Source organism: Anabrus simplex, chromosome 4, assembly GCF_040414725.1.
Source record: "Anabrus simplex isolate iqAnaSimp1 chromosome 4, ASM4041472v1, whole genome shotgun sequence".
Taxonomy (NCBI): domain Eukaryota; kingdom Metazoa; phylum Arthropoda; class Insecta; order Orthoptera; family Tettigoniidae; genus Anabrus; species Anabrus simplex.
Window position 1 is genome coordinate 291,472,309 of NC_090268.1, and position 26,044 is coordinate 291,498,352.

General features: G+C 39.9%; 2 protein-coding genes across 13 annotated transcripts in view; one reads left to right on the top strand and one right to left on the bottom strand.

Annotated features, from left to right (window-relative positions):
• Nucleotides 1–21,310, bottom strand: part of Coq7 (ubiquinone biosynthesis protein COQ7, mitochondrial) — a 112,386-nt gene extending 91,076 nt beyond the window's left edge. Inside the window, exons 1-2 of one of the 5 annotated variants that reach the window (XM_067145599.2) lie at nucleotides 20,960–21,050; nucleotides 2,865–3,042 (exon numbers count right to left, since the gene is read on the bottom strand). Coding sequence is in view for 1 of the 5 variants with exons in the window: in XM_067145597.1 (XP_067001698.1) it covers nucleotides 21,172–21,251 (80 nt within the window). In the remaining 4 variants the exon portion in view is untranslated. Of the gene's footprint in view, nucleotides 1–2,864; nucleotides 3,043–20,596; nucleotides 20,733–20,959; nucleotides 21,094–21,171 lie in introns of those variants that run through there. The other 4 variants (XM_067145598.2, XM_067145597.1, XM_067145602.1 and 1 more) reach the window with 4 other exon arrangements.
• ewg (DNA-binding protein Ewg) overlaps nucleotides 20,834–26,044 on the top strand; it is a 281,799-nt gene continuing 276,588 nt past the window's right edge. For 5 of the 8 annotated variants that reach the window (XM_067145581.2, XM_067145582.2, XM_067145583.2 and 2 more), the window contains exons 1-2: nucleotides 21,511–21,590; nucleotides 24,987–25,121. In XM_067145581.2, coding sequence (XP_067001682.1) covers nucleotides 21,588–21,590; nucleotides 24,987–25,121 — 138 coding nt within the window. In that variant the 5' untranslated portion in view covers nucleotides 21,511–21,587. Of the gene's footprint in view, nucleotides 20,920–21,162; nucleotides 21,296–21,510; nucleotides 21,591–24,986; nucleotides 25,122–26,044 lie in introns of those variants that run through there. The other 3 variants (XM_067145587.2, XM_067145586.2, XM_067145589.2) reach the window with 3 other exon arrangements.

The window sequence follows — 26,044 nt, forward strand, 5'->3', positions numbered from 1 at the left end:
AAGGATTTACATATGTAGGCCTATTCCATTGGTTCCTCAGTAAATATGTGATGTATTGTGTAAGTCTGATATCTAAGTAATTCTGAGTTACAAGTAGTTTTTTCTCTTCCCTTGATATATGTATAAGTCAGGTTCAACTGTATATCAAAAGAGGATATTTTTGTAAATCGCTGTTGCTGAAAGGATGTGACTGATGTGTATCTGCAGGCTCTGTGTTGTTGCTGGGGATGGTGACACAGATGGCTTGAATGAAAGTGTACTTCCTGTGTTATTCTACATGGTGTTACTGTTCTTGTAGAATTTAAGTGTGGTTATTGTAAGTTATTTGTATCTGCTGATGATAATGAAATTCAAGATGACAGAAATAGCTTCATCAGTCAGACAAGAAGTGGTGGCTTATGTTTTCTAAGCTCAGATGCAATAACATGTGTATGCAATGTCCTTGCTGAAACAAAAAACATCCTAGATGACAAGGAAGAGTTGTTCTTGAATCAAACAAGCCAAAAATATTTTGCAATAAGTATCACTTTCAAATATCTGTTTTTGCCTACCCATAAATGTACTACTGGTCATAATGTCTGTGATATTTTACATTACATTGTATACATATCTGTAGATATCTTGTTAAATAGTGATACAACAAAATTTAGTGACTGTACAGAGGAAAAGAGTGTCACCAATTACAAGAGATTTAAGTTTTCCTAAAATTATGTGTAATTATTTTAGAACCACTACTGTTTATCAGAATAGTCATTTCCTCCTCTTCACTCCCTAATTTTATTTCTTCCTTCACGATCGGCTCTATAAGTCCAATATAATTATAGCAATGTCCGACTCATTGGCTGAACGGTCAGCGTACTGGCCTTCGGTTCAGAGGGTCCCGGGTTCGATTCCCGGCCGGGTCGGGGATTTTAACCTTAATTGGTTAATTCCAATGGCACGGGGGCTGGGTGTATGTGTTGTCTTCATCATCATTTCATCCTCATTACGACGCGCAGGTCGCCTAAGGGAGTCAAATAGAAAGACCTGCACCTGGCGAGCCGAACCCGTCCTGGGATATCCCGGCACTAAAAGCCATACGACATTTCATTTTTCATTATAGCAATGATTGCAATAAAAGACCACTTGTTAATCCTCAAATAATTATGATAAAATAATCCTTGTTGACTCGTACGGTGGCGTGTTGTATGTTATGACTCATAATATTTTTGAGAAAAAGTAATGTATATAACTTTTAAAAATGTAATTCTCAAAATGAGTATTTGTTTTCAATGTTAGCGCGAGTTCGACTGAGTACTGAATACTATACAACGTCGTACTCCTTGGTATTCCTGTAGGTCGCACAGTGATGACGTCACATTTTGAGTGTAGCGACCTTGTATCCTAAGTGGCGCTGGTTCAACACTTCAAAAAGTGAAGATATTTGCCAAGGAGAGTGAAGAGCCATGAAGGGCGTGAAAATGAAAGACTTCCTAGGCCTTGTAAACCTAATACTGTCGGGTTGGAAAAGAACAAGAATTGACCAAGGGAGATCGGATAAAGTACATGAAAGTGTGAAGTCTGGCACAAGTAAGTGGAAGCAAGACTAAGACTCAGAGCTAAAGGCCCCGTGTTCCCCAACCTATGCTCCCAAGTCAAGAGCATCTGGGGCCCCTTTTAGTCTCCTCTTACAACATGATTCGCTCAGTGCAGTGCAGCAACGTCTAGGTTTAGTCTAGCGAAACTAGACTATCAGATGAAGGGAAGATTGTTGAGTCTGGACTGAGCTATACCATCTCTTGGAAAGGTAAGGATAATGGAGAGAAAGTATTCATGGGGTTGGATTCGCAGTTAGGACGAAACTGCTAAATGATCATCAGCTCACACCCATTGCATTCAGTGAAAGGCCCATGTCACTCCGTATACCACTCTCCGGAGATAGGTTCATCACAATCATCTCTGCATATGCCCCCACCCTTAAAGCCGATGAAGAAACTAAGAACAATTCCTATCACCAGCTAAACTCCATCATCACCTACATTAGACAAACTGCTACTGCTTGGAGACTTCAGTGGCAGAGTGAGAAGGGATAACTGGTAGTGGGGAAGTGGAATGGTCAAACGTGGTATGGGTAACTCCAATGCCTATGGTCTGCTACTTCTCGGCCTGTGTGCAGAACATGAGCTGTTCATCACTAACACTGTTTTGCCTACCTAACCGTTACACAACTACATGGATGCACTCACGATCTAAGCACTGGCACATCCTCGACAACGTCATCACCCGACAGTGTGACAAGAAAGATGATTTCATCACTAAGACTGCAAGGAGTATTGATGATTGATGGACAGATCACAAACTTCTGATTTGTTGACTCAGAACATCCTTCCATCGGAAACCAACTGTGGATCACCCAAGCAAGCTCTGACGCAAGTTTGCCACTTTCAAACTCTCAGATAAATCCACATTGTCAGACTTCCAAAATGCGATCATGAACCGACTGGCAAGCAATCCAGTATGCACAAATGATGTGGAGCAAGAATGGTCAACACTCCAAAGGGCTATCATTGGGTCAGCTGAGGAAATCATTGGATACATGAAAAGAAAGAGGCAAGACTGGTTTGAGGACAACAATGAAGAAATTTTGAACCTTATCAGTGCCAAACAGGAAGCCCACCTATCCTTCTCCGGACCACTCCCAATCACACATGGATTGAAGCAGGGTTGCGTACTTGCTCCAACTATTTTTGCCTTGTATCTGGTGGCCATGCTTTAGGAAACAACAGACAACCCTGGCATAGAGATTAAATACCGCTTTGATGGTGGCCTCTTTTAACATTACCATCTCAAACACCAAACTAGTATAAGTAGATCACTTCACTTACCTTGGGAGTATCTTGTCAAAGAACTGTACTTCAGAACACAGGATGTGGAAAACAGTCTTTGTGCTGCCCTTGTGGCCTTTGGCCGACTATCACACAGAGTCTTCAGGAATAAAAACCTTACAATTTGCACAAAACTAATGGTGTACTAGGCTGTAGTCATCTCTACACTTCTCTATGGCTGTGAAATGTCGAACTTATACTGACGTGACATAAAAGAACTGGAGCGCTGTCACCAACAAAAACTATGCTCCATCATTAACATCAAGTGGGAAAACTATGTCTCTAATGTTGAACTTCTCGAGAAAGCATGTGCTAAGAATGCAGAAGCATTGGTCGTTGGCCATTACCTCAGATGGCAGGAAATGTGCGCCGTATGAATGACACCAGACTACGCGCCAGATCCTCTATCGTGAACTTGGTTCCGGTTCAAGACCCCCCCCCCCCCCCCTGAGATGTTTCAAAGACCAATTGAAACAAACCTTAAAGATGACAGAAATAAACCAACAAACCTGGGAAACACTTGCCAAGGACCGTTTACTTTGGCGGCAAAGTGTCTGTGCCTCAATTCAACACCTTGAACAAGAACGACGCAGACATGAAGGTATTAAGCGACAGAAACGCAAACTTTGCCAAACCCAGCCAAGATCTCCCCCGTCCCTCAGCTGCGCGACATGTGGATGTAGGTTATATGCAAGAACTGCTGTGAATTGAAGTGAGATATTAGCCAGGAAATCTGTAAACTCGGTAACGAGTAACTGCCGCCGCTGACAACATGATATCCTACTCCCCCCACTCACAGGGGCAGAGGTTACGGTGAATGCCTGTAATCCTGAGGTCAAAGTGCAGGTTATGAAGCCAGCATTGCCTCAGTCTTCCTACTGATCCTTTACCATCGACTTGCATTTCAAAAGCCCTCTTTGCCACCGTTGATTCCTCTGCTCGAAGTACGTGACTGTACCAGCGCTTTCTGCCATCGTCTCTATGATTGGAGCCACTCCACATTGCCCGTGTACTTTGTTTGCCACACAATGAAGAAGTGTCAGACTAGATGTCCACCATAGCATCCTCGTTTCCATCACAACGAATCATTGCTCCACCTCCTTTGTAGCCAGCCAACACTCAGCACCATAGAGAGCGAGTGACCAGATGATACAGTGCTATATTTTTTAATTTAAGCTGATCTGGAGACTTCCTATAACAGAGGGCACCAGTCATAATAATCTGCCATTTAAGCCAAGCATTGACTATGAGGTTGTTTAAACCCACCAGGTGGCCATAGTTGTTAAGGTGTCAAGTCTATAAATTGTCTTAACACCATGCTTAGCCAGTTTGAGTCCTGTTGGTTGAAAAAAGTTTCACCATCAGTAAGTTGACTGTCAGGGCAGGAGAAGTGGTGGTATATCATTTCCAATCACTAGGTTGCGTGCCAAAAGCCTGGATTCAATTCCAAACCCCTCTGCAGTGTTTACATGGAGTGAAGGTGTATGACGCTGTTGATGGTAATTTGTCCATCGGATGGGAACGTTAGGCCTTGAATAGATCCCTTGGTGCCATTAGACAGGAGTAGGCTGTGTGCTGGTGCCAGGTTTCACCCCGTCGCTTTCTAGTATGATATATCACGTCGTTCATTTCACCTCATTAACTCCTCTGATGAGATTTATGTCACGAAGGGCATCCAGTCGTAAGAACTCGCTACGACGATTTATGTAACTTCATACCTGACCCTGTAGGGAAACAGGACAAGGGTTGGACATCCATATGCACACACATTGGCTATAAGGTAAGGGTGTTTTCTGGCCGAAGGCAGGTCCAAACCTCTGCAGAGGTGTGCCTGAACTGGAGTTTATGTACGGTAGGGTGGCCAGTTTCTTTCCGCTCCTCCATTTCCTCACCCCCTACCAACAGCGCGTGGAAACCCATCCAAATCTTGACCATGCCCAATGTTGCTTAACTTCGGAGACCTCGCAGGATCCGGTTTTCAATACGGCTATGAGGTTGTTTAGTTCTGGCTGAAGGGTCCAATTATCAGCAGTTATCAAGCTGAGGTATTTAAAAGTCTTGGTTTTTGGCAAGTCAGTACCATTGATGTTAATGGTATCTCTTTCATCCTAGTCTGTGGTAAGATAGTAATGCTTCTTTTTTTAAAAATTCAGCTGCAACTCAAACTCGTGAAAGTGGTCTTTCCACACTTGAATTTGATGTTGAATCTTCTTGCTCTCTGTAACCATCAACATATCATCAGCATACAGTACAGTCCAGTCCAGGGTACAGGTCTCTGGAAAACTTCACAAATGGCATCCATAATTAAGAGGAAAAGTAGAGGTGAGAGCACCAATCCCTGATGGATTCCAACCAACATTCGGAACTCACTTGATAAGCCAGCAGCTGACTGCGGACAGCTTTTAGGAGCTTGATAAAAGTGCTTGACCAATCTTATTATTCTTTCTGGGACGCTATGCTTTCATGGGGTGCACTAAATCAGATCATGAGGCACGCAATCATAAGCCTTTTCCAGGTCCAGAATGGCAAGGTATAAATGCTTTGAGTTTTTGAAGTGCTTTCCCACCAACAAACTAGCAGCATGAATAGCGTCCATAGTAGCGCAACTTTTCACACACCCACACTGGTTGATTTAATGTGGACAATTTCCCTTAACTTGTTTTCGATGATATGCTTGAATATCATCAGAGTTCGGGTGATAAGAGTATTCAGTTGGACTGCCTTTCTGTTTTCCAAATAGGAACTGTTGGTACTATACATCCATTCAGCTGGCACTTTTCTATTTTCAATGATTTTGTGGAACAAACCTGCTAACCGTTATGTGGGATCCCATTGTTTAGACTTCCACAATTCCGTGGGCAGGTCACCTGATCCCATTGCCTTTCCCTGTTTCATCTTTCTCACTTCTGCCTTTGTTATTTGCATAACAGGTCCATGAACTGGTGCTGGCTGCACAATCAGGTGATTTGGGAATTCTTTGTTATTTATTTCGTGAAAGTATTGACTCTCCCCTCACCATAATATCTGAAACTCTCTCTTTTCAGTTTCGACTATTAGAATGTTCAGTCTGCCGAACTATCTTTGAGTAAATACATTTTATAAACTACCTGAAAGAGAAAATAATAATAATAGTGTTACTGTATAGGCTTTTGGGCTTATGCCGTGTCAAGAAAATAAGGTGAAATTCTTATCGTTTCGCAGGGAACTGTGCTCTGCGTTCTCAAAAGAAATCTCAACTGTCCACGAGAAAGGCTTCTTAAACAATGACACTTTTAAATTTGGACGTTATAACAGAAGTGTAAAATGGTACGTTCATTCGCCACCAGATGGTTCCCAGGTAGTAGCAATGCTAGCGTTCGAAGCGGAAGCTGACCGAACCATCACAATCAGTCTAAGCAGTTCACATAACGTGTTTGCGTAACACATGGCGTTGGCAGGTGTATGGCATAAACACAAGCCTGGAATGAAACATCTGGCAACGAGGAACGTGCAAATTTGGAAAACACAGATACGAAATAACAATAGTGAAGGGGCTGGGAAGGGAACTACCTAAGTAAATTCTTAATGGTTGGCCACAAGGTATTACTTAATTGATAGCCGGTGTCCCTGTTGAAATTGTTAGGATTTCTACGTATTTCCACAGCTTCCCGTATAATCCTGGACCTGTAGTGTCTAGTGTGGGTAAGAGCTCGAGCATCTTGGAACATGACATCATGACCCGATGATAAAACGTGTTCAGCTATGGCCGATTTGTCTGGTTGGTTGAGATGAATATTACATTCATGTTCTTTGATACGGGTACCAATGGACCAGCATGTTTGGCCGATGTATACCTTACTGCAAGTGCAAGAAATTTCGTATACCCCAGGATGTAAAAGTGGGGACTATCTGTCCTTGGTTTTACTAAGACTGTGAGTAATTTTAGTGGCAGTGCCAAATATGGTTTTTATATTGTGTTTGTGGAGGACCTTGGCAATTCGATCTGTGGTGTTGTGAACGTAAGGCAAGTAGGCAGTTCCCTTCACTTCTTCCTTCTGTGAGCTTTGCTTGGTCGTTTCTCTGGGATGTAGGGCTCTATGAATTTTCAAATCGCTGTAACCATTACCCTTGAATGCGACTTTGAGTGTGTCCATCTTCACCTGGATATGTGATGGCTCACAAATTTGTCTCGCCCTCTTGGCGAGTGTCGTGAGAATGCCTTGTTTTTGTGCTGGATGGTGGCGAGAATCTGCATGAAAATAGTGATTTGTGTGGGTAGGCTTACGATAGATGGTATGTCCTAGGGAGCCGTCCGGATTCTTTCTTACTAGAACATCCAAGAAAGGAAGGCATCCGTCTGACTCCATCGCCATAGTGAATTTTATTGACGGATGTTGCTGATTTAGGTGGTTTAGGAATAGATGAAGTTTCTCAGGACCTTCTGTCCAGACCACAAATGCATCATCAACATACCTCCACCATATCATAGGCTTGACGGGCGCCAAAGCAACAGCCTCCTCCTCTAAATGCTCCATAAAGAAATAAGCCACTACGCGCGAAAGTGGACTGCCCATAGCCACTCCGTTCGTTTGTTCGTAAAAATTCCTACCCCACAAGAAATAGCTGGACGTCATGCAGTGGTAAATTAGCTTGGTAATGTCCTCAGGGAACAGGTGTTCAATGAGAGACATGACCGAGTCAATCAGCACTTTAGTGAACAAGGACTCCACATCAAAACTCACCAAAAGTGCATTAGGTTGAAGGGATATGGTTGACAGCTTGTTGACGAAATACCAAGAGTCCCTGACGTATGATTCAGTACGTCCTATGTGTGGCTAAAGCAATTTGCTTAGGTATTTAGCCAGAGCATACGTAGGAGAACCTATCGCACTAACAATAGGTCTGAGGGGAACATCTTTTTTATGAATCTTAGGCAGTCCATATAATCTAGGTGGCACTGCATCCCTCGGGGACAGATGTTTAGCCTCCTCTTTTGGAACTGAAGATTGCCTTAAGAGTTTCCATAACCACTGTCGCATTACCCTTATCAGCTGAGAGAATGGTCAGTTCAAAATCATCTCTAAGTTCTTTCAGAGCCCTCCTTTTGCCTCTTGTTAAATTGGGCGCGGGTACAACGCGGACCTTATGAGTCTCACACATTTCTGTCTTAACTCCTCAGCCTCATCCATAGGTAGTTTGTGGATGGCTGCCTCAACCGAAGTAATTAACTCCTCAGTGGGAATTTTAGAGGGAGCAACAGCGAAATTAAGACCCCCTAGCTAGAACTGCCGTTTGGTTCTTGTCCAAGGATTTCTTGGAAAGATTGATGACAGTTTTACTTGCATCTGGGTTCGTGCAAGAGACCGCCTGTTTCTGAGCTAGACGGAGGAACTTTGATTTCTGTCTGAATGACACCTGGTTGAATTTTTGTTCAGCCTGTATAGCAGTAATGCGATCGAAAGTCATCCACAATTCCCGCGAGAGAGTGTTGCTTAACAGCAGGTGTAAACGAAACAACTCACGGGAGACTGAATCCAGTTCCCTATGAGTGTTATGCACTCTCTCGATCACAAGAGCCTTGCTAGTGCGTTGATATATTCTCCTAGCTTTTGGTGTATTTGACGTGTGCTTCAGCTTCACACAGTTGGGAATGATGTTATGGTCCCTGCATCTCAGTAGAAAGCACAAAGGAGAAAGAAGAATAGACTTCTTTCTCCTTAATTTGCTGAATTTTGAAGCCCCATAGAGGTTTTAAATGTTGTCATTAATGCTTTCATGGCCCGTACTTAAAGACATGATACTGTACAGGCTTTTGGGCTTATGCCGTGTCAAGAAAATAAGGTGAAATTCTTAACGTTTCACAGGGAACTGTGCTCTGCATCCTCAGAAGAAATCTCGACTGTCCACGAGAAAGGCTTCTTAAACAATGACACTTTTAAATTTGGATGTTATAATAGCCTCTCGAAGACTAAATTGATGTCAGTAGGTAAGAAATTCAACAGAATTGAATGTCAGATTGGTGATACAAAGCTAGAAGAGGTTGATAATTTCAAGTATTTAGGTTGTGTGTTTTCCCAGGATGGCAATATAGTAAGTGAGATTGAATCAAGGTGTAGTAAAACTAATGCAGTGAGCTCGCAGTTGCGATCAGCAGTATTCTGTAAGAAGGAAGTCAGCTCCCAGAAGAAACTATCTTTACATCGGTCTGTTTTCAGACAAACTTTGCTTTACGGGAGCGAAAGCTGGGTGGACTCAAGATATCTTATTCATAAGTTAGAAGTAACAGACATGAAAGTAGCAAGAATGATTGCTGGTACAAACAAGTGAGAACAATGGCAGGAGGGAACTCGGAATGAGGAGATAAAGGCTAATTTAGGAATGAACTCGATGGATGAAGCTGTACGCATAAACCGGCTTCGGTGGTGGGGTCGTGAGGCGAATTGAGGAGGATAGGTTACCTAGGAGAATAATGGACTCTGTTATGGAGGGTAAGAGAAGTAGAGGGAGACCAAGACAACGATGGTTAGACTCTGTTTCTAACGATTTAAAAATAAGAGGTATAGAACTAAATGAGGCCACAACACTAGTTGCAAATCGAGGATTGTGGCGATGTTTAGTAAATTCTCAGAGGCTTGCAGACTGAACGCTGAAAGGCATAACAGTCTATAATGATAATGTATGTATGTATAATAGAAGTGTAAAATGGTACGTTCATTCATCACCAGATGGCTCCCAGGACGTGGCAACGCTAGCGTTCGAAGCGGAAGCTGACTGAACCATCACAATCAGTCTAAGTGGTTTACATAACGTGTTTGCGTAACACATGACATTGGCAGGTGTATTGCATAGACACAAGCCTGGAATGAAATATCTGGCGACGAGGAACGTACGAATTTGGAAAACACTGAGACGGAATAACAATAGTGAAGGGGCCAGGAAGGGAACTACCTATGTAAATTCTTAATGGCCTCCAGGTATTACTTAATTGATAGCCGGTGTCTCTGTTGAAATTGTTAGGATTTCTAGCTCAGAAACAGGCGGTCTCTCGCACGAACCCGGATGCAAGCAAAACTGTCGTCAATCTTTCCAAGAAATCCTTGGACAAGAACCAAACGGCAGTTCTAGCTAGGGGAATTTCGCTGTCGCTCCCTCTAAAATTCCCACTGAGGAGTTAATTACTTTGGTTACGGCAGCCATCCACAAACTACCTATGGATGAGGCTGAGGAGTTAAGGCAGAAATGTGTGAGACTCATAAGGTCCGCTGTTGTACCCGCGCCCAATTTATCAAGAGGCGAAAGGAGAGCTCTGAAGGATATTCAACAAAATCTTCGAGAAAGGAGTATTTGCGAAAGCTTGGAAAGAGGGGATTATATGCCCTATATACAAAAATAAAGGGGAGAGATTAAATCCAGGAAACTCTAGGGGAATTACCTTATTAGATACATTGGGGAAAGTATATACAGGTATACTAGCAAATAGACTAAGGAACTGGGCAGAGAGACATTCAGTCCTGTCAAGATTTCAAAGTGGTTTCAGAAGAGGGAGAACAACACCAGATAATGTTTTTATTGTGAGAACTCTTATTGACAAATATGTAAAGAAAAAAAGGTGGTAAGCTCTATATTACATCAATAGATTTAGAAAAAGCATTCGATACTGTGAGCAGGGGAGCAGTCGTTACTAGATTAAGGCAAGTAGGAGTGTCATGTAAAATGATAAAGGCTATAGAAAAGATATATGCGGAAGTAAAGTGTACTGTGAGAGTGAAAGAAGGAGTAGTAGTAGGAGAGATTATCTCTAAAATGGGTCTGAAACAGGAGTGTAAATTGTCACCAATTTTATTTCTATTGTTCATTAACGATATGCTAGAATTTGAAGTTGAGGAAAGATTTGCACTGCCATATTTAGAAAATCAGGATATTCCTCATCTTGTCTTTGCTGACAACATAGTCCTGTTCACACTAACACCAGTTACAATGCACAAAAGTATTGATGGTATCGAGAAGTACTGTAAAGAATGGAATATGAAAATTAACGCACAGAAAACTAGAGTAATGGTGTGCAAAAAAGGGAACAAATTAGCAAAAAAGGAAAAATTGTATCTTGAAGGAGTAGTTCTGGAAGTAGTTAACAAGTTAGAATATTTAGGAATTATCATATCAGGAAATGGAAATTGGTCTGAACACGTCAAGAGAGCAAAAATGATTGGTGCAGCAGCCCTAGCTAGTATAAGAATATTAGATAACAAGATGCCTAATATTGATTTTAGGGTACAAAGAAATGTATTCAACGCTGTGATTAAATCTAAAATGTTATACAGTGCAGAAGTATAGGACACAGAAAAGGAAATAGTAATGCTCGATTCAGTCACTAGTAGATTTATTAAAATAATTACAGGCTTACCAATATGTACAGCGAATAGTGGAGCAAGATTACAGTGTACAGACATTAATATAAAAGTGGATATAATTAAGAGACTAATAAAATATTGGTTTAGGTTAAAAAGGGGAGGGGGGAGAGAAATTCTAGATATAGCTTACCGACATCAAATGAGGTACCAGGATGGGTACTGGGTGGGCAACTTAAAGAAAATACTAGGAATTGGGATGGAGAACTATTGGGACAACGATTTAGAAGAAAGAAAAGTCTGCAGGAATGTGGCACAGAGAGTAGCAGATATAGAAATACAAAGGTCAAGAGCTGAGGGTAATAATAGGAGAACTCTGGAGGAATTCATGAATATATATCCAGGTATGAAAATAATACCTGATAAATTAACCAAAAAAGAATACAGGGGAATGATATGGTGGCTGATGGGAGTTTATAAAAATAAGGCATTTACAGAAGTTGCAAATACATATTTATTGTGTGAGAAGGAGTTAGGAAATGCACATTTCTTGAGACAGTTTGAAAGTACAAGAGCATTACAGGTTAAATATTTGGAAGAGGAAGAGATAAATAAAATGGAAAGAAAATCTGAGTACTATACTCTTAGTTAAAATTGAAATAATAAATAAAGAGGTTCAACCTATTCAATACATAAGAATAAGAAATGCAGTGATTACATTCTTATTTAATAATAAGTAGAAGTGGTACCGGTTTCGTGTGACATACTGCCGCTCAGAAAGTTACGCACTGTTTTCTTTTAAGTTTCTTTTAAGTGACTTACATTTAACTTCTTCTGAATTTTACAGTGTCTACCCCCGTCATTTTTATATCGCCTCTTCTACTGATCTGGAGTGAACTCGATCTTTTAGTTTCTTTTTCCTATGCATTGTTTTTCATGTTTTAATTGGCTGATGATGACCTGGACTAGGGTCGAAACTGGTACCACTTCTACTTATTATTAAATACAAATGTAATCACTGCATTTCTTATTCTTATGTATTGAATAGGCTGAAACTCTTTATTTATTATTTCAATTTTAACTGTGATACTTTTCAATATGGAACAATGAAATTTTTATCTTTAAATACTATACTCTTATCAAAGTAATAAACAGGGAATAGAGAAGGCCAGGGAAACTATCAAAACTATTGACAATTGTAAAAAGCTTGTGGAAGAAAAAATGAAAGTGGTGAATGAGGAAAGGGGCACATGCAGATGAAGGTGCGAAGAAAAAAAAAAAAAAAAATGAAAGTGGTAAAAGAGGGAATGGTACATGCTGCTGAAGAAAATGAAACAGCGAAATCAACACGAGTACACATGGTTAAAAGGATACTATGGGACACTTAAACTACATATACAGGAATGCATGGTAACATTTCAGGATGAACCAAGTCTTGGCTCTCCTACCTCAGACAACCAAAGTTGGAAGAGGGAGACTCCAAATCGATCAGTTACCCATACATTAAATAAGCAGTTTAAAATTGATTGTAGTGAGTAGAAGAAAACATATGGAAAGTATTTATCTCTGAAGTATCATCTCTGTATGGGCTAATAATAACGAAGTTTTGTAACCATGTATGTACATAAAATAACTTTGATACACAGATATGGAACATTATAAAGTTCAAGTCACTAATAAGTAAGGACGACAATAATTATAATTTTAGTATTATGTTTCATTTTTATATTAGTTCAGTTTTGTTCCTTTGTTCCTTATGTATTGTATATTTTCTAATTAGTAGATTCAGTTCATTGATATGTAAGCTGTACTGTATTCTTCTAATGAGGTGGTTTGTTGCTTGTCTGCCTGTTTTTTGGCCTTTTGTTTTTGTTAGTTTGTTTTGGCTGCTAACGTACAGTAGAGCTGGAATAGGGTGAGATACGCCTGACCTATCTCAAGCTAAAGTGTTGATTCGGTACGCCTGCCCGTGTAGAGTAGAGTAACATAGTGAATAGTGTTAGGTTAGAGGAAGTAAGTTGTCAATGAGACGGTGAAAGATGAGCCGAGTTATGGAATCCGTCTCAGCAGAAGAATACAGGCGTGTCAGCTTACATGTAGAGATGGGCAATCTGTACACATGTGGGCTGTTACATGAAGGAGTGGTGAGGAAATAACATTGACAGCTTAAGGGGTCTATGAGGTATCGGTTCCCGAGCCTCATGAGACATGTCTGGTCGTGACATCCCAGGGAAGGGTGGTAGCAGTTCCTCACAAGGGGTGATGTCGCGGCCAGACAGATTTAGGATAGAATTAGTATATATTTAATGTAGTAAAGTAGTTAGTTTAGTTACAAGCAGAGGTAGCGTGTTGCATGTGGAGCTGGCTATCCGCCCATGTGCAGTATGCTACATAGTAGATTTAGAGGTAGTTGTAGTTAGTGCATAGCTAATAAATATTCTGTAAGTGTTTATTTTTTTGAGTTGTATATTTGGAACATTGTAACTTGGCGAAAGCCTGTTATGTTCAATTCAATTCAATAAAAATACTCCTCAGGAGGTTACCCTACTAAAGAATAGAATCCAAAAAAATGAAATTTAGTTGGATTTCTACAGCACAGATGCAATGACTCATCGTAACTGGATGGAAGCAAACAAAAACTTACGCATTGCAGTGAGCAGATTGGCAGTTCATGGATTTCTCCACATCTTATGTACGCGACAAGGTTACCATGACCCAACACCGCAATGTGTATGCAAATTGTGCCAGAGGATATGTGAACATTACCATTTTAGTGTGTGCACTAGGAGAACAAAATCATTAATGGAATACTGTAAAGAACAGTAATATAATTAATTTTATGTTGCATAACTATAGGCCTACGCACGTTTGAGCTCATTTCATATTAATAAAAAATTTTAAAACGAGGAAGAAAAGGAACCCAAGATACCATATGTTTCAAAGAGGATATCCTAAGCATTACAAACTCCTTTAAATAACTGTGGGTAACACCTCAGCCAACAGGGATCACTTTTGGAATCCATGCAAAGGAAAATGCTATAATGGCCATACGAGCAATACCACATTTAAGTGTTATCAGTTGAGATAACAATGAAACTCTTTAAATACAAAATAGTCCCAGTTTTGACTTATAATAATATAATAACAGTGCACGAATGTGCATTAAGTTTTATGGAGTCAGATCTCCTTACTGTACTCGTTCAGTTATCTAGTTCGATTTTTGCAGTACGTGAAGTGATATCTTTCACACGGTTTGTCACATAAGTTGCATATGCACTGACTGTTTGGTTCATGGAAGTGTTTTGTTTTACACAGTTTTGTGGTGGAATCCGTGAATAGTGAGTCTTGTAATGGCGCTTCGCATGCTCTGGTTGGGTTTGGTCCAGCCTCTGTCAGTCATTGCATCTGTACTATAGAATTCAATCCAGATTTCTTCTCTTTTGCGTTTTCTCTCATTGAGCACGTCTTCTGCTGGTCTAGTGGATGGGAGTAGAAATGTCTTCAAGTCTTTGATGAGGAAAGTATCGTTGGCTAGTTTGTATATTAGTCTTGATGGTGCATATTTTGAAGTCCCTAATGCTGCTTTCAGGAATCTCATTTTCACTGATTCCATTAATTTTATGTCCTCCTTTGTTAGTTGCTGCTAGGTGATCGACATTCCATATGTCAGTATTGGTATTTTTTTTGCCTTGAATATTTGTTTAACCATTTCCAATGAGAGGTTTGTTAGGTTTCTAATTTCATAGATGGCTTTGATTGCTACTACTGCTCTGTCTTTGGTGTGTGCACTGAAACTGCATCCTGAAGGTTGCAGTGTAACGCCTAGGTACTTGAAATGGTTTACTACTTCTAATTCTTTGTTGTTTATAACTATTAGTCCTTTCCGAAATATCATTTGAACAGTTTTTGTTTCATTTATATGAAATTCATTCTCTTTTGCCCAGTTCTCTAGTTTGGTGATTGCCCCTTGTAGTGTTCTTAGAGTCTGTTGCTCCGACTACCATATCATCTGCATACATATACATAGAGATGTTTGGGTTCTGCACTGCTCTCGGTATGTCCGATGTCATGACGTTAGAGAGTAGAGGGCTCATTGGGTCGCCTTGGAGCACTCCATTGAATTGTCTTATGGTTTTGGAGACTGTGATCGAGTCATCTACCTGAATTTCATTATATGCCAGTATGTTCTTGCTGAGAGTTGTGATTGGCAAGTGCCTATTGTTTTTTGTAGTTTTCGTAAGCATGAATTCTCTGTTTATTTGATCAAAAGCTTTGCTATAATCTATGAATACACCCAGAAACTTTCCTTTGGGTATTCTTAGTGTGTTTTCAATGTCATCCAGTAAATTCTGAACGGCATGTAGAGTGCATCTTCCACTTCGAAAACTGAATTGTGTGTCCGGTATATGCGGGTGTATCTGTGGTGTTAGTCTGTCTGTTAGTATTCTCATGAAGAGCTTGAACGCGTTGCTTTCGAGGGCGACACCTCTGTATGAATCTGGACTTTCCACTGGGCCTTTCCTTTTATACAGCATTTTGATTGTGGATAGCTTCCAACTTTTAGGGATGTCCCCTGTTTCCAAGCATTTATTAAATAGGGCTATCCATATGTTTACCAGTTGGTATATTGACTGCTGTAAGTGTTCATTAAATATACCATCCGGTCCTACTGCTTTTCGTTTTTTGAGGTTTGCTGCTGCATTTTCTACTTCCATTGTTGTTATTGTTTCCGTTCTTGTATTAGTCCCAGGTGGAGTGGAGTTTTCTTTTATTTTGTTTTTGTTGAGAAGTTCTTGAAAGTGTCTCTCCAGTATGTTCTTGCTGAGAGTTGTGATTGGCAAGTGTCTATTGTTTTTTTGCAGTTTTCGTAAGCATGAATTCTCTGTTTATTTGATCAAAAGCTTTGCTATAATCTATGAATACACCCAGAAACTTTCCTTTGTGTATTCTGTTTGCATTTTCTTTGCCTGAAACTAAGAAGGGGTCAGATGCTGCCTCTATTGCCATCTTCTTTCCTTCTTCAGTGTGTTCGTTCCATTTCCTCGTGATTAGCTGTTTGTATGATCTGCAGGCTTCTGCATACGTCTGGAGTGCCTCGTGGGATAGGCTTTCTTTTGCTTCGTGTAGAAGGGTCTGAATTTTCTTTCTTTCCTTGTAGCATCCAGTATCGAACCAGCCTTTTCGATATTTCTTCCTGGCTGGTACTATGGCTCTTTTAAGTATTTCAGTTATCTTGTCTGATGCCTTATTTAGATTGCCTTTATCTATCTCTTCCTGTGGATTGTCTTTGTCCGCTATTCAATCACAATCAATCACTACTGATCTGCATTTAGGGCAGTCGCCCAGATGGCAGATGCTCTATCTGTTGTTTTCCTAGCCTTTTCTTAAATGATTGCAAAGAAATTGGAAAATTATTGAACATTTCCATTGGTAAATTATTCCAATCCCTAACTCCCCTTCCTATAAACAAACATTTGCCCCAATTTGTCCTCTTGAATTCCAACCTTATCTTCATATTGTGATCCTTCCTACTTTCAAAGACACCACTCAAACTTATTCGCATACTGATGTCCTCCCACGCCATCTCTCCTCTGACAGCTCGGAACATACCATTTAATTGAGCAGCTCATCTCCTTTCTCCCAAATTTTCCCAGCCCAAACACTGCAACATTTTTGTAACGCTACTCTTTTTGCGTTGTTCAGAATTTCTAGGTCAATTTGCCTTGATATTTTTGGTGACCTTGTCTGTTGTTTGTCGTTGTCCCAATTAAGGAGAAACTCTGTTGTAATCGGAATATGTTTTCTTAGGAGTGTGTCTCCCGATTTCCATACTCCCTTTTGCTTTTGTGCTATGATAGTGGTGCCTCTGTGGAACACAACGTCTATTGCGCTAGAGCCGTTGTGTGCCATGTACAGTGAAACATCGGAATGCGAGTAACTTGGTGTACGAGTGTTTTGCAAGACGAGCAAACATTTTAAATAAATTGTAACTTGATAAGCAAGTGAGGTTCCGCAATACGAGTGTCACGTGTGCCTAGGTTTACCCCTCCCCTCTGCCTTTGTTGAATGGATGAACGAGGTCTTTTGTCCTGTAGTGAAGAAATACCTTTCAGAAAATAATCTGCCGCTCAAAGTCTTGCTCCAGGTCTTGAGACCCTGAGGACGACTTACTGGAGGAATTCAAGTTCGTTAACATTAAATTCCTTCCTCCCAACACTACTCCACTACTCCAGCCTATGGATCAGCAAGTCATTTCGAACTTCAAGAAGCTATACACCAAAGCACTATTTCAGCGATGCTTTGAAGAAAGCGAAGGAACAAACTTTACCATCCAAGAGTTTGGGAGAAATCATTTCCCCATCGTGAACTGCTTGAAGATCATCGATAAAGCCTGGGATGGAGTCGCCAAGAGAACTCCCACTCGTGGAAAGCTGTGTCCTGACTGTGTTCTTGGACGTGACTTTGAGGGGATTGTTGGTGAAAATGAGCCACCGATTGTCGATGCAATTGTGTCCTTAGGGAAGACTATGGGGTTGGAGGTGAATGACATGGACATTCGAGAGCTGGTGGAAGAACATAGCCAGGAACTGTCCACCAACGAACTGATGGACCTGCATCGTGAACAGCAGGAGGAGGTTATGCAGGATATATAGCGCGGGGAAGAGGAGGAGGAGGAAAAGTCAATGGAATCTCTCACTTCAACTGAGATTCGGGAGAAGTGCAAAATGTGGGAAACAGTTCAAAATTTTGTAGAAAAACACCACCCGAATAAGGCTGTAGCAGTACGAGCGATGAATCAGTTCAATGATAATCAAAGTCACATTTTCATGAAATCCTCAAAAAGAGGCAAAAGCTCCATCATTGGACAGGTTCCTCGTTAAAGATGCACGAAAAGTAAACAATTCCAGTGAGCCAACAAGAGGAGTGATTCCGTTAGTGAAATTCGTGCTACATAGTAACTCTTCTCATGTCATCTCTCGTCTCCCTCACACCATCAATGATTCTATTGTAAAGTGCAGTTTAATTTGTTTTAAGTTATATTTTGTTTCAGAAATGGTATGTGAATAAATATTTTTGTGTTGTGGACGAATTATCCGCGTTTCAATTGTTTCTTATGGGAAAACTTGCTTTGATATACGAGCGCTTTGGATTACAAGCATGTTGCCGGAATGAATTATGCTCGCAATCCAAGGTTCCACTGTATGTCTTTAGTTCTGATTTGTTGACTAGAGTGAAACCTTCCTCTTGCATGGCCTCGAGCACAGTGTTACATCTGTGGTCAGCGCGGTCTATTCTGCAGTTGAAATCGCCTGCGATTATTGCTTTTTTGGAACCATTTTGGAGTCAATGGTCATTATCTTTTTTCTATTATTTCGGTTGCGTTTTCCTGCGGATGACAGTATATGCATGCTAAATATACTGCAGTTTTGACTTATGGTATTCACATAGTTTGGGAGCATCTCAAGGAATAAAGATACAAAGACTTGGGAGAATGTGAAGGCTACATTTCTTAAAAGAGCAGTGGGTTAATCAAAATTCACATCATCTTGTTACATTTATGTATTAACCAAGGAACCTTTCCTGATTGAACATCTTTGATATACTTTGATACTCCCAGCTGCAGAGAACTGTTAGCAGAGAAAGAACTTGGGGAAGAGTAGTGAGTGCCATGGCAGACAGAGGATGGATAGAAGTGAATCAACAACTGAGAACTGTAGTGACCAGCCTAGTAGAGCATGCTTTCCGTCACATGCTGTGCACTATTGGGAACTTTCATTTAGTATCTCACAAGAATATCTGCCGATTTTGCATAAGAAACTGTGATAAATATAATTTTGTATGCTGATAATATGGTTCTAGGATCACACAGTGTTAAAGAGCTACAAAAAGCACTGGATGCACTGGAGAAGTGGACAGATACAAATGAATTGCAAGTGAACATTGAAACGACTGACTACATGATTTTCAGGAAGGGAGGATGAATACTATCAAGTGACAAAGTGACTTATAAAGCTGAGATTTTAAACAACATAAATAGTTTTAAATATCTGGGCTTGACGATGCAGACGACAGTAAACTCCTTTAGGCTTCATATTAGGCTATGTGCTGCAGCAGCTTTGTAAGCAATATCTGACATCAAGAATTTAAATAGATTATCTCTAAAGATGGCCATGACCTTGTTTGACGCAAAAATAATTCCTATTTTAACATATGGACTGGAAATCACTTGGGATAAGCTAACAAAGGATAACCTACTCATTCTAGAAAAAATCAACGCCCGGTTCTTAAAGACAACCCTCTGTGTGTCCAGATTTACTAGATCAAGACTGGTTTATGAACTTGCAAAGGAGCCTATTTTAATTGAAGATTTGAGATTCAAGCTTGCTCTACCTCATACAGATCATTGGAAGAAACTCTTGGAATGATATTTGTACTGAATTCTACTCGACTGAAGCAATGACGAATAGAACTTGGACCAATACAAACCAGGATCTCAGACATTTTGTCAATTCTGTGACAATTCATGGATACTACTATAAATTCTGCAAAACAGATCTTTCTTGAAGCTGACGATAGTTGTGTGTGCACTGTGTGATTTGACTTGTCCTCGTTACTACGTTGTGGAATGCTCTAAGCGAAATAAGCCTATAATAGACTTATGCTTAAATGACACGTAATCGCTTCATATACACAAATTGTGTGCTCTATTAAATCATTTATTTATATAATTTTCTGAACTGTAACAAATGCACTTAAACAGTGTCTGAACTCAGTGCTGAAGGTTAAAACAGTTCTTATTGCACACTTATGCATGTTTTATCTTCATTATTACAAGTCTTGATATTAAAATTTTCTCAAGCACCAACAGTAATCATAAACTTAGTAAGGTAGGTAACTTATACCACAATTTAGCATGTATTCTATCTTCAACAAGTTATTGCAGTTATGCCAGGCTGACTTCGCCTTGATCAGTTGCATGCATGAATAAACTATCAGTCAATAATGCATCAAATAATACTGATCACCAACAGAAGGCTGTCCGAATTTTTAACATATTGGCCTAGGCCTCCTCTGACCAAATAAGAGGCCTTCTTTCAAACAGTCTTGGGTCCTTATAAACCCCTACCTGATTTATTGTATTAGAATGAATATGAAATTGTTTCATCTCCTGTAGGCTAAGTTTCCTGACGATACACGATTTGATTTATACATCATGCCCATGAAATTGAATCACCCAAAATCATCGAAGGTTAATCATTTAAAGAGAATATTGCTAGTTGAACAATGAAGTAATTATTTGACACTGCATCGAGTTATGTATTATTGTAAAACACATCGAAATGATTGAACACGATTATATATCTTTCTCAATATATTATAGAGCATTTTATCATTTTCCAATACCTTTTTCACACAAGAATTTAATTAAACAATTGAATGATTTCTCTCTAATACATATAATAATAAGCTATACAACACAAAATACGCCGAGTAGCCTAATTTGAGCTCCGAAACTCATATCAATTGTAAAAATGTCAAAGAAAATACGAATGCAGACATATATTTTCAAGACAAGAGGCGGGGCAGGCAATGGTACATGTAAACAAAAGTTTATAAAAGTAGCTACTAGATGTCAGGCGCATTCATTTAGGATGAAACGATTTTTTATGTCTATTCGAACATGATGAATCAGTGGACAAGTAAATGCATCTTGTTGATCATTTAAGGTAAGTACAATTCGTGCGCATAGTTCTCTGTATGTCTTACTTTATAGTCACACTGATCGTCACTTCACAAAAGGAATTTTCCAGCGAACATCCTAGGCCGTATATTCGTATCGTCTGCTCAAGAATCTATCGCGCAGACTCGGGCAAAATGGCGTCTGTGAATATTTTGTTGTGCATTTCCTTGGAAAGTAAGGATTCGATCGATATTCATAGATGTCGGCTGGATTTTTTAGCCAGAAGTGTTTTCCTAACCTGGTGTTGCCGTTGAAAGATCTGGGGTGAAGATATTGTCCGAAGTGTCTCCAGTAGTCACGATTCTTGAGGAACAGCATTCAGAGACATGTTTTCGTGTTGAAATGGCCCTCCCTTCACGCAGGTGCGTACGCAGCCGTAGTCTCTGAATTTTAACTGGGCCTGCTCAGTGTTGTACCGCGCTTTTCTTGCTAGCGCTGATTACTTTCAGTATTTTCGCATGCAACAATGTTATTTATGTATCAGGAAGCTCATGTCCTTCCCCTTGTGTTTCCTGAAGTTTGGACATATTAGGCTATGGGTTAATTTAGATTGTAGTAAGGGTGGCCATATCTGCAATTCATGTATGGCATTTTATCCTCTTCTCTCGTGTTATTCTTGAGAGATTTTTGAGGATTAATTGTCTTGTTTTAAGGATGGTTAGTTTACTGTTTAATAAATACATCATGTATTTACGGTGCTTCTTTTTAGTTTCGTATATGCATCGTTGAGTTAACCTGCATGATCCCAGAGTTCTTTGCTAGTGGGAGGTTTCCCTTATTGATTTTCTGTAGGGACGTTGTTATATGCATTGATGTTAGCTTCCGTATGCGTCAGCTATTCGATCTATGCTTATTCATTAATTTAGAGAATTACAAAACGCCTAATATTTTAGTAAGAGCAATTGCAGTATTTCAACAATATGTCTATACTCCCTAACTTTGCTGCAGCTTTTGGGGAATCTTCTGTTATACCTCCTTTCTTTCGTTAAATATAGTTAGATAAATTCTACAAGTAAATTTACTTGAAGCAAAGTGAAGAACATATAATTTATTTACTATGCTAATCCCAAATGAACTAGGCCTAGTTAGCAAAATATAATAAATAATCCCCCATGAACTAGTCATTAGCCTGTAAGAATACCAGTAACTTGCTCATTACAGAGTAGTTATTTGCTTCTATATTTGAAATGCTAGATCAAATATTCCAGTAGCTGACAGAAGTCAGGATCAGTTACATTAAGATACATTTCATTTTATAGGAGAGCAATTGTACAAAGAACCTTGTTACAATGATCTGTTGTGCATGGACAGTGAGTCAAAATGAAAACTCATACACTAGAGGAAAGCTTTTTTTTATTTGGATTCAATGAAAACTATAGCCTAACTATTACTTTATTTTGGTCTTGGTTCTGGTTTAACAAATACACGTTTCTCTACTAAGGTGCAAAGTATTATCGGCACACTTTATCTTGGTGCATTTACACCCTAGTGCTGAATCGGTCGACCTCTGCAATCTTCGAGATTCGTACTGGCAACATTTGAAACACAAACTATGAATCGCTTAAGCATCCTTGTGCGACATCTGGCGTACACTTTACGTACTAGTACTGTTGTTGTTTACACAGCAAAGCCAAACTATAGAATTCGTGCTAGGAACAAGATTCGCATCGAGAAATGTTATATAATGTTCTACAGTGTGTATGTGACACAGTTGTTGGCTTAAGATAATAACGGTTTAGATACTTCATATCAATCGATCATATTCTCGATTCAATTCAGATTTAATTTTTATTCAGTTGCCAGCACTACCGGGACAGCTCCCTCCTTACTCCTCACCCCCGTGCACCGAGATAAAGTGTGTGGATAATAAATCAACTCCTACTTCGTATACTTACAAAGAAAATCAATACATTATTCTTAAACATGGATGAAACAGATCAAAGTAAAACTCATACACCTTCAAATAGTTTCTGTGCGATCTCTAATAACACAGTATTTTTAACAGTCGATACTTTGTAGGATATCCTTTAGCACTTTTCTCAGCTCTTAAACGGTTAGACAAAGATTGCACCAACTTTTCGCAATAGGATGGATCTGTTTTCTCCCATTCTTTACATAAAGCTATTTTCAGATCATCGCCAATGGCCATAGCCATGTTGAAACACCGGATCCCCATCTCCGAAGTTAAGTAACATTGGACGTGGTCAAGATTTGGATGGGTTGCCACGCACTGTTGGTGGGGGTAAGGGAATGAAGGAACGGAAAGGAACTGGCCACCCTACCGTACGTAAACTCTGGCTGAGACACACCTCTGCGGAGGTTTGGACCTGCCTTCGAGCAGAATACACCCTTACCTTACCTTACCTTCAGATCATCTTTGTTCGAAATCTGGTGTTTTCTTATCCTACTTCCAAGTAATGCCATAGATTTTCCACCATATTTAAGTTTGATGACTGTGGATGTGTCTCGAGTACTTTTGGGCAATTATACAGCTGTACTTTATGAGCTTTGTGCTTCGGGTCATTATCTCGGTTAATACTTAAATCGATCAAGTATTCCAAGCTTTTCAGCACTAGGTCGTAAATGTTCTTTCAGTATGTTTAGATACACATGTTCATCCATGGTCCGATCAATAAAAGCCAACTCTCCTGGTCCACTAGCTGACATGCACCCCCAGACAGTTACACTACCTCCACCATGTTTGACACTTGGACGTAGATTGCTAGGCTTCAACTCCTCATTCGGTTTCTTCCAGACATTAACCTTTCCATCTGATCCGAAGAGATTGTACTTCCTTTCATCTGCAAAAATAACGGTCTTCCAGAAGTCAGAATGTTTTTCTATGTACTCCTTAACGAAGTTCAACATTTTCTTCCTATTAATCTTGTTAAACATGTTTTCTTTTCTAGCTATTCGTCCTTGGCGGTTACTTTTGCTTAGGGTAAGTCGAATAGTTTCTGGATATGCTCTGTTATTGGTATGTTCCTCAACCATCACAGCCAGTTTTGGAGCACTAAGCGGTGGATTTTTCTTTACCTGTTTACTATTCAATGTTCCTCCCTGAGGTTGAAAATTTTTCTACCACTCACTCTGTCTTTATTTTCAATACCGCGTGTACTTTTATGTCTATTTATAATGCATTGTATGGTTGCATGATTCCTATTTACAAATTTACCAATTTCTGTTAGTGATTTTCCTCTCTTATGGTCAAAAATCATCTGTTCTCTTCCTTCAAAGGTTGTCCTCTTTGACGCCCCATGACAGCACGGGAACTTGTCTGTACTTCACAGCTGTCCACATCAAACTGAATGTGGTGTCGAAACATAAATATACAGCATTTGTACTGCCCTCTTATCTGCCCATGTAGGACTGTATGAGTTTCATTTTGACGTGCCTCAGCAATATATAGACGAATCTCTTATATCTTGCTAAGTTAAGGGACATGCTAACTTGCTTGTGGTGACCTAATAATTCAAGATGTACCTTTATTGTTCCACACATAAAAATGCGAACATAAATTGTTGTCCACATTTATATTCAATCAATCACTGCTGATCTGCATTTAGGGCAGTCGCCCAGGTGGCCGATTCCCTATCTGTTGTTTTCCTAGCCTTTTCTTAAATGATTGCAAAGAAATTGGAAATTTATTGAACATCTCCCTTGGTAGGTTATTCCAATCCCTAACTCCCCTTCCTATAAACAAATATTTGCCCCAATTTGTCCTCTTGAATTCCAACTTTATCTTCATATTGTGATCTTTCCTACTTTTAAAGACACCACTCAAACTTATTCGTCTACTGATGTCCTCCCACGCCATCTGTCCACTGATAACATAAACACATACTAGTTGCAGTGGTGTATGAGTTTCACTTTGACTCACTGTATGTCTTCTTCTGTTCTTTCAAAAAAAAAAATAGAATTTCAGTTTTTGAAAGCCAAGTCGGTACATATTAACTCATTTAATAAAAGGAAATTCATTTAAATTCATTAATGTGCCTTGAAATCCTTTTGCCTGTTGGAATGATGTAAAATATAAATGATACATGATTTCAGATACTCCAGCAATTTGGATGTTGTGACTGTTGCAAGCTGCTCCGTTATATCTGTTTTTGGAAAAATTCATCATGGATTTATGAAACATATAAGCAGGACAAAGCTTTTAGTGTGGGAAATCTTCTGCTAGACGTAGTAAGTATTTTAGTTTTTTTTTTACAAACTTTTCCTATAATGAGAGGTTCCTAGTTGGCAAAAATATGACACCATACCAAATACTATTGTACCAAGACACGGATACAAGTAGGGTTGCCAGGATGGTGTGCACCAACAAAGAGGAAGCTCTACTTTTGCAGTAAATTGTTCTTGAAGTCAACAGTGTGGTACTTCGGTAGAGCCTTCATAGGTGAAGTGGGTGAAAAAGCACATAAAATTGACCTGAAGTAGCGTAGAAGAGAGATCGATCCTGTATGCTTGCCAGGGACCCATCGGCCCACCCTTAGAAGTATTCTTACTTGTATAGAAGAATTAAAACTTAGGCTCTCTATATCTCAGATTTATGACAATTTTCTATGTTGCTATTGGCCAGTTTGGGTCAGCTATCATAAAGACTGTGGTGCCCAATAGAGCTTGCACTGTGTGTGCCCACAAGGCTGCCACCTTTCTTGAAAATAAGAAAATCACGCAGTTACATATTGTCATGGTTTGTGCCCATAACCTTACTTTGTATCTCATTTTAGCAGGACTCTACAGGATGCTCGTCACTGGTATTATTTGGCAGTTCTTTAGCCTTTTCATTCTCATAGTAACGGGCGAGTGGGCCGTGCGGTTAGGGTCGCAAAGCTGCAAGCTTGCATCCGGGAGATAGTGGGTTTCAACCCCACTGTCGGCAGCCCTGAAGGTGGTTTTTCGTGGTTTCTCAATTTAACACCAGGCAAATGCCGGGGCTGTACCTTAATTAAGGCCACAGCCACTTCCTTCCTGCTCCTAGGCATTTCCTGTCCCATCGTCGCCATAAAACCTATCTTGTGTTGGTGCGACGTAAAAAATAGCATTCTCTTACTTACACTGGTAATAGGGACGTCAATGCTGGCTGCCTTCGTAATTTATTTCATTCT